Genomic DNA, 15,793 nt, shown 5'->3' with positions numbered 1-15,793 from the left:
CTTGACAGCTACAGAAGATACTTTGTTCAGCAAGTGAAATCTACAAAATCTTCAGTGTTCTATCTGGAAGTATGACAGTTTGCCATTCATTACCTGGACATCAAGAAGCCTCCCGTTTTACACCTTCAGATTGTATTTTAGAAGCCCTGCCTTGTATGTTGTAGCAAGCGTACCCAGATTGGAAGTCGATATTCCTAGTACTGGGTTCCCTTGTTGCCCTGTTCATCTGTGTAGTCTCTTTGCCAACAGACATGCACGTGTGCTTGTGATCTCACCCCAATACAGTCCAGGAAAGTACCTAAAGGAAATCACAGAATTCCACTATTGACCCCATAATAGGAATACTTTGTTACTGACAGTAGCTGGCCAGTCATTGACTCATTGGCTCTTTGCTGCAGAGTCCTGGTGCCAGGGGTCTCAGCAACTCAAAGCGGGCAGTTCCTCCCCTTCTGGGGCTTATTGTTAAAATTTAATTTTTGTTCATTTGAAATACACATTCTTGTAACTTTTCCTGCTAATCCCAAGTTTGCCTTGTGGAGTTATACAGAGTACAGACCCCTGTTTTTCTCCCTAGTTCCAGGGCTCAGGACAGAGGGACAGGTCTGGTTTTGTGGTTGAGGCTCTGTCCTACCCAGCATCGGTCCTTTTGCTCCCTTCTTTGTCCCTCTCTCCCTTGAAGAGTAGCTTTCAAACACCTGAAAGTTTTATAACAAAGTTTGGAGGTAGAAAGACCTGGGTGTTTATTTGCTCTGATTCCTTCACTTACTGACTGTGTAAACTTGGACAGGATACTTAAATTTTCTCATCTCAGTTTTCTCCTCTTCAAAATGGGTATAACTAACAATTGGTAAAAGATATAAATACCTATCCTGCAGGATTAATGTGAGGAATATGTGAGGTCGTATACATGAATCAGTCGGCACAGAAACGGACCCAGTAGTCACACATCATAGACGTTTGTCCTTTCCCTTCTCCTCTGTGTCCTGTCCACTTGCTGGAAGACTAAGATCTTTGATAAGAAATGAGCAGGGTGACTCGAAAACTTTTTTAATGCTTTATTTATTTTTGAGAGAGAGAGAGAGAGAGAGTTAATGAGGGAGGGGCAGAGAGAGAGGGAGACACAGAATCTGAAGCAGGCTCCTGGCTCCGAGCTGTCAGCACAGAGCCCGACACGGGGCTCGAACCCACGAACCGTGAGATCATGATCTGAGCCGAAGTCGGACTCTTAACTGACTGAGCCACCCAGGTGCCCTGTGACTTGAAAACTTAATAAATGATCATTGGTTGATGTTGTTATGATTTTCTTCATAGGAGTTCCTAAGAATAGTTTCTCATTCTTACTAATTAAATGGCTATTTGAAAGTCAGAACTTAACATTGTAGTTATTTTAATTTTTTGACCACTTATCTCAAATCATTGAATTAAAGATTTTTCTTTAAAAATGAGTATGCCAAAGTTGTTTTCTTTTTGTTGGTAAGGTGGCATTGCTGAGAATCTAGCAGAGAAGTTGATTGGTGTTCTCTTTGAGGTTTGGTTACTAGCTTGTACTCGGTGCTTCCCAACACCTCCTTATTGGAAAACAGCCAAGGAGATGGTGGCAAACTGGAGGCACCACCCAGCAGTGGTGGAGCAGTGGAGCAAGGTCACCTGTGCACTCACATCAAGGTAGGTTGTCATCATTGACTTGCCTTCCTTCATCCGCCTGGCCTAAGACAGCTTTCCCCTACTTCTGTCTTACTGGGGTTCATGGAATATGTTGTAAAAAGCTTGTATCCTGTCTCTGTTATTGTATTTTAGGTACAGAATCGAGCCGCTTTTTAAAAATAGATATAGCAGGGGTGCCTGGGTGGCTCAGTCGGTTAAGTGCCTGACTTCGGCTCAGGTCATGATCTCACGGTTCGCCCACGTTGGGCTCTGTGCTGACAGCTCAGAGCCTAGAGCCTGCTTCAGATTCTGTGTCTCCTTCTCTCTCTGCCCCTCCCCCGCTCATGCTCTGTCTCTCAAAAAGGAATAAACGTTAAAAAACATTTGAAAATAAAAATAGAGGGGCGCCTGGGTGGCTCGGTCGGTTAAGCGGCCGACTTCGGCTCAGGTCATGATCTCGCGGTCCGTGAGTTCGAGCCCCGCGTCGGGCTCTGTGCTGACAGCTCAGAGCCTGGAGCCTGTTTCGGATTCTGTGTCTCCCTCTCTCTGACCCTCCCCCGTTCACGCTCTGTCTCTCTCTGTCTCAAAAATAAATGTTAAAAAAAAAAAAAAATTTTTTTTTAAAAAGAAAATAAAAATAGATATAGCATTTTGACTAGTGCCTATTAAATTACAACCTTTCAGATTAAGCAAATATAGAGAAGCAGATAAATTCTGCACCTTACCTCCCTTGCCAAACGCCCACTCTTAATCTTACTACTAAAATATTCATGATTATTACTTAAACCAAACTATAGAAAGGTATAAAAGTTTTAAGTTCACTAGAAATCCTATTATATATGTTTATACATAGTTTTACAGAAATGAGACCATACTATAATGTGCTGTACTATAACCAAAGTAGTTTGTTATAATAATTTTACTTTTCTTACCATTTATATACAATATTATCACTGTTCTGTGAGTAATAAGGCTTTATTTTTTTTCAGGCTTGATTTTTCAATTCAGCTCTGCATATTTTAATATGTAACTCTAAAAGATGAGGATTCTTTTTTAAACACAATCACAGTACTATTACCACCCGTAAAAAAACGTTAACACAGTTGTTTAATATCAGTTAGCCATTCGATGTTTAAATTTCCCTTGAATGCCTTAATTTTTTTCTTTCTGTGGTTGATTCTGTTGAGTCCCAACTAAGAGCTCACTTATTACATTTAGTTGACCTGTTTCTTAAGCCTATCTTAAACTATAGGTTCCTACTCTCTCATTTTTATTTCTTTGCAGTTTTTGTTATTGAAAAACTTGGGTTTTTAGAATGTTTCACATTCTGAATTTTTTTGATTATGTCCTAGTTGTGTTAGTATGTTCCTCTGTCCTCTGTATTTCCTGTCAACTGGTAGTTAGATCTAGAGACTTGATTTGATTTAGGTTTGGTGTCGGGGGAGGCAGTGTGGAGACAGGAACAAATTTAATTAATTAATTAATTAATTAATTATTTTTAATTTTTTAAAATGTTTATTCGAGAGAGAGAGAGAGAGACAGACAGACAGACAGACAGGGTGTGAGTGGGCGAGGAGCAGAGAAAGAGGGAGACACAGAATCCAAAGCAGGCTCCAGGCTTTGAGCAGTCAGCACAGAGCCTGATGTGGGGCTCAAACTCAAGAACTGTGAGATCATGATTTGAGCCGAAGTCAGATGCTTAGCTGACTGAGCCACCCAGTTGCCCCAGAAACAAATAATTTATAGGTAGCATTATGTATCAGAAGGTAGATTGGTCTTTTCTGAGTTAATAAAATGTTTATACATTTATCATTATTTAAATTAAAAGATGGAGGTTTTGGAATATTCTTTTGATTCTGGTATACCCTAGTGAATGTCAAAATTATAAATCTATTTTTAAATAATACTTCTTATCTTGATTATAAAAGTAATACATTGTGGGGGGGGCACCTGGGTGGCCTAGTCGGTTAAACACTGGGCTCTTGATTTCGGTTCAGGTCATGATGTCACACAGTTCGTGGGATTGAGCCCTGCATCAGGCTCCTCGCTGATAACACAGGGCCTGCTTGGGATTCTCTCTCCCTCCCCCCTCTCTCTGCCTCTCTTCTGCTTGTGCTCTTTCTCTCCCTCTCAAAACAAACAAACAAACAAACAAACATAAAAACACTAAAAGCAATACATTCTCAAAATAGAAAACTTGGAAGACAGAGAAAAGTACCCATCACTTACAGGCAACCAGTGTTAACATTTTAATGTATTTTTTCCATTTCTCTTTATAAAAAAAAGATTATTCTATGTAGTATTGTTACCTGCTTTTTTTAAATGTTTTTTTTTTTTTTTTTTTTTTTGAGATAGAATGGGTATGCACACACAAGCAAGCAGGAGAGAGAGAGAGAGTGGGAGAGGGAGAATCTTAAGCAAGCTTCATTAGCACAGAGCCTGATGTGGGGCTTGGTCTCCAGTGTGAGATCATGACCTGAGCTGAAATTAAGAGTTGGATGCTTAACCGACTGAGCCACCCAGGTGCCCCATTATTTGCTTTTTTTTTAATGTGATTCTTAACCACATTAATTACATGTGCCTTTTTCATTCTTTAATCTCAAGATATTTTATTTTTGCAATAGTAGAAAAAATTTATATTATCTTTGTGTTTTGTTACTGTTTTCATTGGTTTTTTTCTTAATATAATTTTTTGTCAAATTGGTTTTCATACAACACCCAGTGCTCATCCCAGTAAGTGCCCTCTTTAAGGCCCATCACCCACTTTCCCTCCCCACCCCCGTTCAACCCTCAGTTTATTCTCTGTATTTAAGAGTCTCTTATGGTTTGCCTCCCTTCCTCTTTGTAACTTACTTTTTTTCCCCCATTCCCTTCCCCCATGGTCTTCTGTTAATATTCTCAAGATCCACATATGAATGAAAACATATGGTATCTGTCTTTCTCTGACTTATTTCACTTAAGTATATTCAGGGTCATATTTTTAATGGCTTTGTAGTTTTTCATTATGTAAATGGAATTGTAATTTATTTAACCATTTCATTGTTGTTTAGATATTTATGTTGTTCCCAGTATTTTACTTTAAACATATTGTTGGGGTGCCTGGGTGGCTCAGTGGGTTAAATGTCTGACTTCAGCTCAGGTCATGATCTCGCAGTCATGAGTTTGAGCCCGGCATCGGGCTCTGTGCTGACAGCTCAGAGCCTGGAGCCTGCTTCGGATTTTGTGTCTCCCTCTCTCTCTACCCCTCCCCCGCTTGTGTGTGCTTGCTCGCTCTCTCTCTCTCTCTCTGTCTCAAAAATAAAAATAAAAAACATGAAAAATATTGTTGATGTGAATATACATTGTGTGTGTATATTCTGGTTATTTCTAGATATAACTTCTAGATATAAGGTATAATTTCTAGATAGAAGACAGTTGAGTCAAAGGGCTTTGAACCGTTTAAATACATTTGGAATAGTACTAATAAATTAAGTAACTGAATTGTTGAATTACTTTTAAGGTACACTATAAATTCTGAACTTCATGTAAGTTATATAGCAGTTGTTATTATGGATAAATTACAGCTTAGTTGTGGGGCGCCTGGGTGGCTCAGTTGGTTAGCGTCTGACTTCAGCTCTGGTCATGATCTCACAGTTGTTGAGTTTGAGCCCCCACATTAGGCTCTCTGCTGTCATTGCAGAGCCCACTTCAGATCCTCTGTCCCACCCCCCCCCCCGCCCCTCCCCTGCTCTCACACTCTTGCGCGTGTCTGTGCACTTGCTCTCTCTCAAAAATGAATAAACATTAAAAAAATTATAGCTTAGTTGTGTTGAAGGAGTTTGCAGTGGGATGAACCTTTTAAAAATAATTTAAATGACAATTTATTATTTATCTTATAATTCTGTAACAAATTATATAACGTAAGTTGAATATTATATGACTATATAATTATTTGCAATTAGTTACAAATAAACATTTAAAAATAATTCATGATTTTATAAATTGATATATGGTTTGTAATTTTATGTATTATAAAATTAACATAAAATTAGCGTATCATATGCAATTTTATATATTGCATACTGTATGTTATAAAGCTACATGTATAAAATTAGATTTTTTTTTTTAATATGAAATTTATTGTCAAATTGGTTTCCTTACAACACCCGGTGCTCATCCCAACAGGTGCCTTCCTCAATGCCCATCACCCACTTTCCCCTCCCTCCCACTCCCCATCAACCCTCAGTTTATTCTCAGTTTTTAAGAGTCTCTTATGGTTTGGCTCCCTCCCTCTCTTCCCCCCACCCCTTCCCCTTCACCATGGTCTTCTGTTAAGTTTCTCAGGATCCACATAAGAGTGAAAACATATGGTATCTGTGTTTCTCTGTATGACTTATTTCATTTAGCATAACACTCTCCAATTCCATCCACGTTGTTACAAAAGGCCATATTTCATTCTTTCTCATTGCCAAGTAGTATTCCATTGTATATATAAACCACAACTTCTGTATCCATTCATCAGTTGATGGACATTTATGCTCTTTCCATAATTTGGCTATTATTGTACAATTTTATATATTGCATACTATATATTATAAAGCTACATATATAAAATTAGATTTTAATGATACATAATGTTAATGTGTAACATGTATATGTGGTTTTATAAATTATAGGTACATAACCTAAAATATAAATTAAATATATAAATTATAAGTAATAATTTTAAAAACAAATTATTCAAATATTTGAAAAAGTTTTTTAATCTTTTACAAAATTGGAAATCCCCTTTTAATTTCTCTCTTGTCAGTAAGGGTTTTCATCGATCTTTTGTTACATATGATACACATTTCATCTGTTTTCTCTTGTATTTCTCTTACCTCTTTTTTTTAATGTTTGTTTATTTTTGAGAGAGATGGAAACAGAATGTGAGTCAGGGAGGGGCAGAGAGAGAGAGGGAAACACAGAATCCAAAGCAGCCTCCAGTCTCTGAGCTGTCAGCACAGAGCCCGACACAGGGATCGAATTCACACACTTGTGAGATCATGACCTGAGCGTATGTCGGACTCTTAATCAACTGAGCCACCCAGGCGCCCCTCTTTTATCATATTTTAATTCTTGAATATATTTTTCACTCTGTTAAGAAATGAACTTGGTGGTGTGCAATTTTTTTCTATTCTAGATTGCTACGCTTTACGTATGGTCCTTCATTTCCTCCATTTAAAGTTCCTGATGAAGATGCCAGTCTGATCCCTCCTGAAATGGATAACGAGTGTGTGGCACAGACGTGGTTTCGCTTCTTACATATGTTAAGGTACTATTATTTAGTGTCACGTTTGCTTTTTATCCAGTGTCTTAGGGCAGAAACCGTGCTGTAGCTCTCATGTTGGCACTCAGTGTGTGGCTCCTAAGTACAGGCCTCAGGTGGAGCCACATGGGACAGTAGGCGTATCTGCATCACGTGGCTCCTCCTGTCCCTGTCTCAGCAGAGGCAGGCTGCCCTCAGCCGTGCTCGGTCTGCACTCTCTGGAAGCTTGTCCCCTGTGGTACATATGACATTTGTTCTCTTGCCTACTGCTGCAGCTTAGATCATAGCTCTCCCAGGACTTTGTTGCATTCTGTGGGGACTGGAGACTGCCTTGCTTCTGTGTGTGACCAGTGCTGTGTCTGGTCAGCTTGGCTAGGAGGGCCTCTCTAGTGTCCTTGTTTGAAATGTCACTGAGGCATACACTAAAATTACACAGAAGGATAAATTGCTGCTTCCTGCTCTCTCTTTCTTTCTAATAATTCTATTCGGTTCAGTTTCATTGCTTCCTATTTTTTTCTCTACTAGCCACATCCTTCTGTTGTGTGTAACTTCTGTTCTGTTGCATACTGCCTTAATTCTCATTTCCTCTCATTCTGGTTCGACTGGCCTCATTTTTCTGTTTGTGTATTGGTGATTCTAAATTACTCTATGTGACCTGTTTATAAATTAGGGTTGTGAACCATTCTCTTTTTTCCCAGTTCTTAGTTTGCATTTTTCATCTTTCAGTTTTCTTAAAAATGTCTTTTTCTGGGATCATTCTCTATTTCCTTTAAAATTAGAAAGTTTTTCTGTGTAATTAATTCCTTTTCTCTTTTTTGATAGTAATCCCGTGGATTTGAGTAACCCGGCCATTATAAGCTCTACTCCCAAATTTCAGGAACAGTTCTTAAATGTGAGCGGAATGCCACAAGAATTGAATCAGTATCCCTGCCTTAAACATCTGCCTCAAATATTTTTTCGTGCCATGCGTGGAATCAGCTGTCTGGTGGATGCATTCTTAGGTGAATTTTGTGTATGTTGCTAAATGTTTGGAGAGCTACATGTAGATAACTTTAGAGTCTAGATTTAGAAACTATTATGGAAAGCCAAAAAGGAAAAAAACAACACACCAGATTTGATGACAAATAACAAAGTAGGAAAAATTATTTGCAATAAATGTAATAGCTAGAAATGTAAAAGCTAGAAAGCTTTTGTTGTCTTTATATAAACAGATCAGACAATGCTAAGAAAAAGAATAAGACTTAGTAGATAAATGGACAAAGAATATGAATAAATGATTTGCAGAAAAGTTCATTCTCACTGGTAATCTAAGAAAATACAGATTAAAATTCATTAGGTATCATTCTTCTGTGTGTCATAAGCAAGTTATACCTTTTGTGAGCCATTATTTTAAACTGTTTCACATTTTAAGAGTATGAAAACTCAATTTTTTTAACCTATCGAAAGGCAGTAATATTTAATATCTGTTATTTTCTAAAACATCTGTTATGTGCATTTGTTAATATGTTTCATAGGTGATAGTTCAAATTAAGTTTGTCTGCCACATAGCAACCCAAAGTACCAGAGATTTAAACAAAATAGTTTATTTTCGCGTATGTTAAGGCCAGGGCTAGGTAGTATAGGGCCACTGTAGCTGTTCCATCGTTACGAAGGACCCAAGGCTTTGGTCTTTTGGCTCCCCATTCTTTGTGTACTCTCTCGTGGTCCATGATGGTTGAATGAGTTCCAGCCATCCTGTTCAGGAGTTAGGAAGGGAGGAGAGTCTACATTTGATTGGTCCTCTTAAGGAGATTTCTTGGAAGACGCACCCAACAATCACCCACTTCTCTGTGGTCAGAACATAGCCACATCTTATTCTGAGGGAGGCTTGAACATGTCGTCGTGTATTTTGGGTAGCTGTGTCCAGCTGAAACTTGTATTCTGTAATCAGGAAGAAAGAGTGAATGGATATTGGGAGGCAACTAATGGTGTCTGCTGTAGTCTTGTCCTGAGCCTTCGCTGGTGTTGCTTGAGGAAGATTTTTCTGACCACGTGTTTGGAACTGTGAAGAATAACTCCGTTGGTCTTTGTTTAAAAGGCATTTCTAGACCCCGATCGGACAGTGCTCCTCCAACGCCCGTGAATAGATTAAGTATGCCTCAAAGCACTGCTGTCAATACCACCCCACCACATAACCGGAGGCACCGGGCTGTTACTGTGAATAAGGCCACCATGAAGACAAGCACAGTAAGGGTTTTCATCTCTGTTACTATGCTGTGTAAAGTTGACTTGTTAAGCTGCTATCCGTTTAAAAAAGTCCTGGTGTTTTCTCACATTTTTCTTGAGTGTGGATGTATTCTTACACTCCTGTAACAGGTTAGTACTGCTCATGCCTCGAAAGTTCAGCACCAGACATCCTCCACTTCTCCTCTGTCAAGTCCCAATCAGACAAGTTCTGAACCCCGGCCACTGCCTGCCCCTCGGAGACCAAAGGTTAACAGCATCTTGAATCTCTTTGGATCATGGTTATTTGATGCAGCGTTTGTTCACTGTAAACTTCATAATGGGATAAACAGAGACAGCAGCATGACTGGTAAATATTGCTCAAGAAATATGTTATCACTTTTTTCTTTTCTTTTTTTTTCTTTTTAATCTTTCCTACCTGCAAGATTAATATGTATCTTAAAAAGCTTTCTGTCTCTGACCAAGCAGTGTCTTTGTGTTTAACCCCTTCCAGCTGCAGTAACAGAATTTAGGAAGTTTTCCTACCTGTCCTTTTTATGTATGTTCTATGAGGTTTGGCATTTGTCTGGTTTTATTAGACACACTTCAGGTTAGCCACTTTTTGTTGAATCAAATTCCTTTCAGTAGGTGGCCTGGAAGTTCCCTTCATGTCAGCCAGGGTAATAATATTGAGAGAAAGAATTGAAGATTTTGACCAGAAATTTATTCACAAGAAGTGTTTTCTTAGATTCTGACAGCCATTCACTTATTAGTACATATCAAGATCAGAAAATTTCTGCTTCATGAAAGACTCTTACTTCTCAGGTTTTAGTTGAGAGAACTTTATTTCAGGGCCCACTTTCAAAAATACCATTTGCTCTGGAACTAAATAAGACTGGTGGAGAATTAATAACTCAACCCTGATATCTTCATTTAGATTTTATGACAAATTAAACTATTTAGATAAAATCTGATTTATTTTTGTCATCCTACCGTTGTACTTGGAAGTCGTGGCATAGTGTGCAGGATGGGAGCGTAGGGAAGTGCAGAATGTGCTGGATATTTCTGATAGGTCTTACGGAGAACGATGATAATGGCTAGCGTTTACTGAGCTACAGTTACTACGTGCCCAGGCACCGTGTTATATGCATTAATGAGTGTATTGGTTGTTTGGTAAGAAAGCACTTTTCTGACTGGGGTTGGAAGTAGCTTGAGAGAAAAGGATGCCTAATTTATGCATGTCTAGGGGGAATGTTGGTTCCAAGGATTAAAACTAATATACTGATCATAAAGGTCTCTGCTTTCTCTCAGAAATGCATTCTTAGCTGTTATGAATCATCTCAGAACTAAGGTCTAAGTGAGCATTATACACGTATAATTATTTTAGATGTTCTTACAAATTTTTTAAATGATTTAAAAAGTTGTGAATATGAAGATATTTTCAGGAATATGATTTGAGATCGCATGTTTGAGTTTACAGATTCCCTTGTTCATTTTCTTCGAATTCAAACCCTTTATATTCTGCCATTTCCATATTTTGTTTACAAGCTTGAAAGTAATGCTTACTTGTGGATAAGTAAATGTACTTAGTAATGACTCAATGAAAACTTAGAAAACCATTTTTGGCTTATATTTTCTTATGTTCATGTGCCATATATTTTGAGTTTTCCGAATCATGTTTATTAATTTGTATTGTATTTGCTAGAACGAATCAGTCATATTTTTAATTTTTATTTTTATTAAGGTGCAATTCTTATGCTGTAACTTTTGGGTATTAAGCTGTTGACTCTAAAGTCCCTGAATCCAGAATGGCTCCACCTCCTGCCTCCTTGGTGGGCTTGCTTAAAGGGAATATGCAAATCTTCTCACTCTCTAGGGAGTTTGTAACAGCTTTGCTCACCCTCTTGTGCCAAAAGATAGAAACCAGAATTCAGATCATATGTGGGCAACAAATTCTTACTTTGAACTCTTAACATTTTCCTTGGTGTGGAAAAGATAGAAGCTCCTCTTCCCCCTGTTGTGTTCAGAGATGAGAAAGGCTGTTACATTACCCAGGAGATAGGAGGTGTCCGGGTATTTCCCTGGATTGGAGTGCTAATGGGTGCTGCTCTTGAAGTCGTGGGGATGGAGGGTTTGGGAATACAAACACTGTTAGTCTGTTTCTAAGTACTGGCTGCCATCAAGGAATTCTGCCATGCAGTTCACCTCTAACTTAAAGTGTTTGCTTCTATGAACTGGTTAGCTTTAGATTGATGTGACATTACACTGTAGTTTGTAAAAGTAACATTGAGCTGGGAAGGGTTAATGAACTAAAATTTTAATGCACGTTATTGGCAGTTCAAAACCTCAATTCTTTGTAGTTGTGTAATTTTCTTCGTTCATTGTTTTGCATGATACAAAACTCATAATTTTGGATCTGAATGCACAATTTCCTGTTTTTGAACTAGCTTGTGGTATCATAAAGCTTTTAATCTAACTTTTAAAAAGCTAAAAAGCTTCTTAACTTATTGTAAAATTTCACCATCTTTAAAGTATTTTATGATTACTGCTGTCCTTTGATTTGTTTCCATTTATTTCTATTATCTTGCAGCATCTTTTATCCAAATTCTTCTTTCTTATAAATCTTGTAAGTAGGAACCAGAAGCTTCTCCTTAATTGCAGTCATGTTTTTATTTTTTTCATAATTCCATTAAAAAATTTGATTGTCATTGTCTCTTGTAGTTTTTGCACTTGGGAAGAAAAATACTTTTCTGTGTTTTGAATGGGGAAGATTGTTGGCAAAAGCAAATTAATCTGCCTGAATCAGTCCCATTATTTCTGTACACTAGTCTGGTCATGTCATGAATTCCAGGACTTTGCACTAACTGTGTTTTGGCTTTTTTTTTTTTTTTTTTTTTTTTTAAAGCTTTAAGCTTATTTTTATACAGATTTAGTGTTTGATTTGTATGCATTCTGCATGTAGTGTTTTTCAATTGTATTATTGCTGGATAGCTTATTCAGGACAAAAATGGCTCATGGGAAGTTGCATAAAGATTTCTGCTTGACTCTGCACTCTATTAAAACTATTATTACAAAATAATTTACACATTTCACGTAGAGTGATAAAAGATTTCAGAGTGATTTTCAATACACTATGAAATCTTTTGTTAAAAGTAAAAGCAACTTTCAAAGGGCTTCTGTTTCAGTGACAACGAATGACCATGATAATCTTTCTTGCCAATCCAATTTTCTGATTTATCAACCTCAAGTTAGCTGCTGTCTGTGGTTGTTAAAATTCATTCTCATTTTGCTTGGTTGGGCGATTCTTTGGTGTGTGTTTTGGAGTTGGGTGGGTGGTGGGAATGCTCTCTCTTCCTCCCTGCCCATTTCTCATCCTTACTTTGCCCTCTCCCTAAAATATACGAACTGGCATGGGCTTGCCCATTTAATTATAATGTCTGTCTGGGGTAATATGTAAATTGCAGTAGCTGTTTTTCTTAATGTTTAAGCATCATTCTACAGGGAGAGGAAAAAGAATTAATAATAGAAAAGCCAAATTCTTTATTATATATCTGAGACTCTGAGTACGGATATATACAAATGTACTCTGCTGATCAAAAGTTCAGTTGAAAAATGCTTCTAGTAGAATCTGTGAAACTGTTAATATCACTGTAAATTAATTGTTACTATTTTCAAAGAAGATTTCCCAGAGCCCCTTAAAAAAAAAAAAAATTAAGACATAGTTGCCAAACAAGCATTATTGAATTCTATTTCAATAACTATTTAATGACACCAACACTTGATCTTTGTGTCCAGGGTCCCATGAGCCTATTTGCGTATTGACAAATGTAATAACACCCTCCTTTTCTCTCCTCAGCCATTACAACACAAGCTAGCATGGAGTTTCGACGGAAAGGGTCACAAATGTCCACAGACACCATGGTTTCCAATCCTATGTTTGATGCAAGTGAATTTCCTGATAACTATGAAGCAGGAAGAGCTGAGGCTTGTGGGACACTGTGTAGGATTTTTTGTAGCAAGAAGACTGGAGAAGAGATTCTGCCAGCTTATTTATCCAGGTCTTAGAATTTTCTTTTTGTTCCTTTTTCCATTTATATCGTTTTGATAGTGAAACTAATGTAGCATGGCTTGGTAGGCTGAATTGATGAGTAAACATTGGTCTGAAAAACTTGCAAATGTCTGTAAGTAATTGAAACTTTTGCTTGAAGTTCTTCCATTTTGCCTGCCTCATCAAATTTGGTAAATATCCTTAAGGTGCTTTTTATTTTAGAAGTATTATTTATTTCATCATATTTGACTTTTATTAATTATGGAGAGATTTGGAAGGATCACGCTAGTTAAATAAACTTTCAGCACAGTATTAGCCATATACACAGTCCAGAAATGTTAGCTGTGAATCTGGCCTCTGAGGAGCTTATTTTCTCAAGTGAGCAAAGAAAGCCATGGACACAAGTGACAGTGATCCATTAGTAATAGAAGTTGGTAGGAGAGAGGCAGAGGTAAAGTGCTGTGGGCATTCAGAAGAAGAAGCAGTATGTACTTACCCAGGGATTCAGGAAAGACTTATAGAGGATGGGATGATTGTGCTGGACTTAAAAAGGATGGGTAGTATTTAGAGTATGTTAGCAGGTTGGGTAGGGTCCTCTCACTCAAATCTTTGACTTCAGCCATCTGTGTGAATGGCTCTGCCAGCCATTTAGCTGCTCAGGGCAGAAACTAAGAGTCCTTTTAGACTCTTCTTCCACTGTGTCTTTAGATGGTGAACCAACTCCTGCCTTTCTGCTACTTAACCCTCTTTGGAATCTCTCTACTCTGTCTTAACCATGACGCTTCAGACCTTGCCACCTTTTTCCTAGTTTAACTTGTAGTGGCCTCCTATTTTTCTTGACTACATTTCGCTTTCCTCAGCTGACCTTTAGCCTAGCTGCTAAAGTGATCAACGATACCGTTTAGGTGGCTTTGTGCCTGCTATAGGTTCTCGGGAGAGAGGATTACACTGAATCAGAGGGAACCAAGTGCAGAATCATATAGGCCTGAAACAGGGAACTAATCAGGGAAATCTTAATAATAGGCTCTTGGCTTTTGTTTTTGTTTTAATTTTTTAAAATGTTTATTTATTTTTGAGAGGGAGAGAGACACAGCAGGAGTGGGGGAGAGACAAAGGGAGGGAGACACAGAATCCGAAGTAAGCTCCAGGCTCTGAGCTGTCAGTGCAGAGCCTGATGCGGGGCTCAAACTCATGAACCGTGAGATCATAACCTGAGCTGAAGGCGGACACTTAACCGACAGAGCCACCAGACTTTGGCTTTAAGTAACAGGAAACTCCTCTGCTGATCAAAAGTGTGATTTAAGCAAAATAGAAACATGTTATGAGAAATTGTGCCATTTAATACATTCTAAGGTCAGGACATGCAGCAGGGCCGCACAAAGGGCAGGGACCAGCAACTAGAAAGTGTTCAAGGAACAAAACAACTTTCTTCCTGTTTCTCTGTCTTCTTGGTCTCCCAGAACTTCCTCATTCTTCTCTTCTCTGCAGATTATTTTCTTAAGTTTCAATGTGCTTCTGAGTTCCCAAATTCCATTGCTTTGGTCTAGGTGATCAGGAGGGCCAGTTAGCATCTCTGAAGCCTAATTTCAGATTCCTGGGAAAAAAGATCTGATTAATCGGGCGTCTACCTCTGGCCTAGTCGCTATGGCTGTGAGGGTGGGTCACATGGAGTGCTGGAGCTCATCCTTTGTGGTGGGGGCGTAGTCTCAGGAGGGAGACTATGGGTTGGGGAGATACCCTGAACAGTACCAATAGTGATAAGGTGGAAGGTTGTTATCATGAGCTTTCTGTCTGGCCCATAAGACTGGATGGATGGTAGTATGACCAACCAAAAGGGCAGATTTGTGAGAGGGCAGATGATGAACTTAGTTATGAACCTGTTGAGTGTGAGATGCCTGTGGGATATTAACAAATAATGAAGTTCCTACTATGTGCCAGACACTCTGCAAATACTGGAGTAATCAGTACATGTTGTCAGTAATCGATAATTGGACATGACCTGCCTTTAGGTATCCACACACTTTTGGCTGACAGATCTGGGCTCAGTTGAGAGGCATGGACTAAAGACTGATTTGATTATATTCTGTGGCTTAAAACCAGGCTAGTACGAGAAGGAGCTTAAGAGAGTGGATGGAGCTTAGCAGCCTGATGGACACCAGTATAGGAGGCAAGCGGAGTAAGAGGTCTGTTAGAGGAAACAGCTACAGCAGTCAGAGAGGGAAAAGAAGAAGGGAGTATATTAAAGTGGTGAATGAATACTTTAAAAAGGCAGAGTAAGTTGAGACTTGGACATGTCTTTTGGATTTAGCACTTGGGATACTGTTGGTTATTTGCGAATATGGTTTTAACTGAATTCTAGAAAGAGAAGCTAGACTGAAATGTGTTGAGTAGTGACCAGGAGGTGAGGAAGCGGTTTCCAAAGAGTTTTGCAGAGAAAAGAAGTACCTCACGGTAGAAGAGTTTACCAGTATAGTCGCTCTGAATTATAGAAGATTGAATACCTAGTTGATTGGGGGTTAGGGGAGGGGACTAAACGGAGGTAGATGCAGGTATATTCCTAAAAGGAGTTTTATTTCAGACTCCCCTCCATGTCATGGTGAATGCAGGGCTGC

General features: G+C 38.6%; 1 protein-coding gene across 4 annotated transcripts in view; it reads left to right on the top strand.

The window, feature by feature from the left end:
* RALGAPB (Ral GTPase activating protein non-catalytic subunit beta) overlaps nt 1-15,793 on the top strand; it is an 88,777-nt gene that overhangs the window by 22,970 nt on the left and 50,014 nt on the right. For all 4 annotated transcript variants that reach the window (XM_042930985.1, XM_042930987.1, XM_042930986.1 and 1 more), the window contains exons 5-10: nt 1,479-1,665; nt 6,806-6,937; nt 7,754-7,932; nt 9,009-9,157; nt 9,287-9,503; nt 12,990-13,191. In XM_042930985.1, the coding sequence (XP_042786919.1) occupies nt 1,479-1,665; nt 6,806-6,937; nt 7,754-7,932; nt 9,009-9,157; nt 9,287-9,503; nt 12,990-13,191 (1,066 nt within the window). The remainder of the gene's footprint in view (nt 1-1,478; nt 1,666-6,805; nt 6,938-7,753; nt 7,933-9,008; nt 9,158-9,286; nt 9,504-12,989; nt 13,192-15,793) is intronic.

Source organism: Panthera leo, chromosome A3 (genome assembly GCF_018350215.1).
Source record: "Panthera leo isolate Ple1 chromosome A3, P.leo_Ple1_pat1.1, whole genome shotgun sequence".
NCBI lineage: Eukaryota > Metazoa > Chordata > Mammalia > Carnivora > Felidae > Panthera > Panthera leo.
Note: the sequence above shows the minus strand (reverse complement) of the source record. Positions and strands in the feature narration are given on the sequence as shown.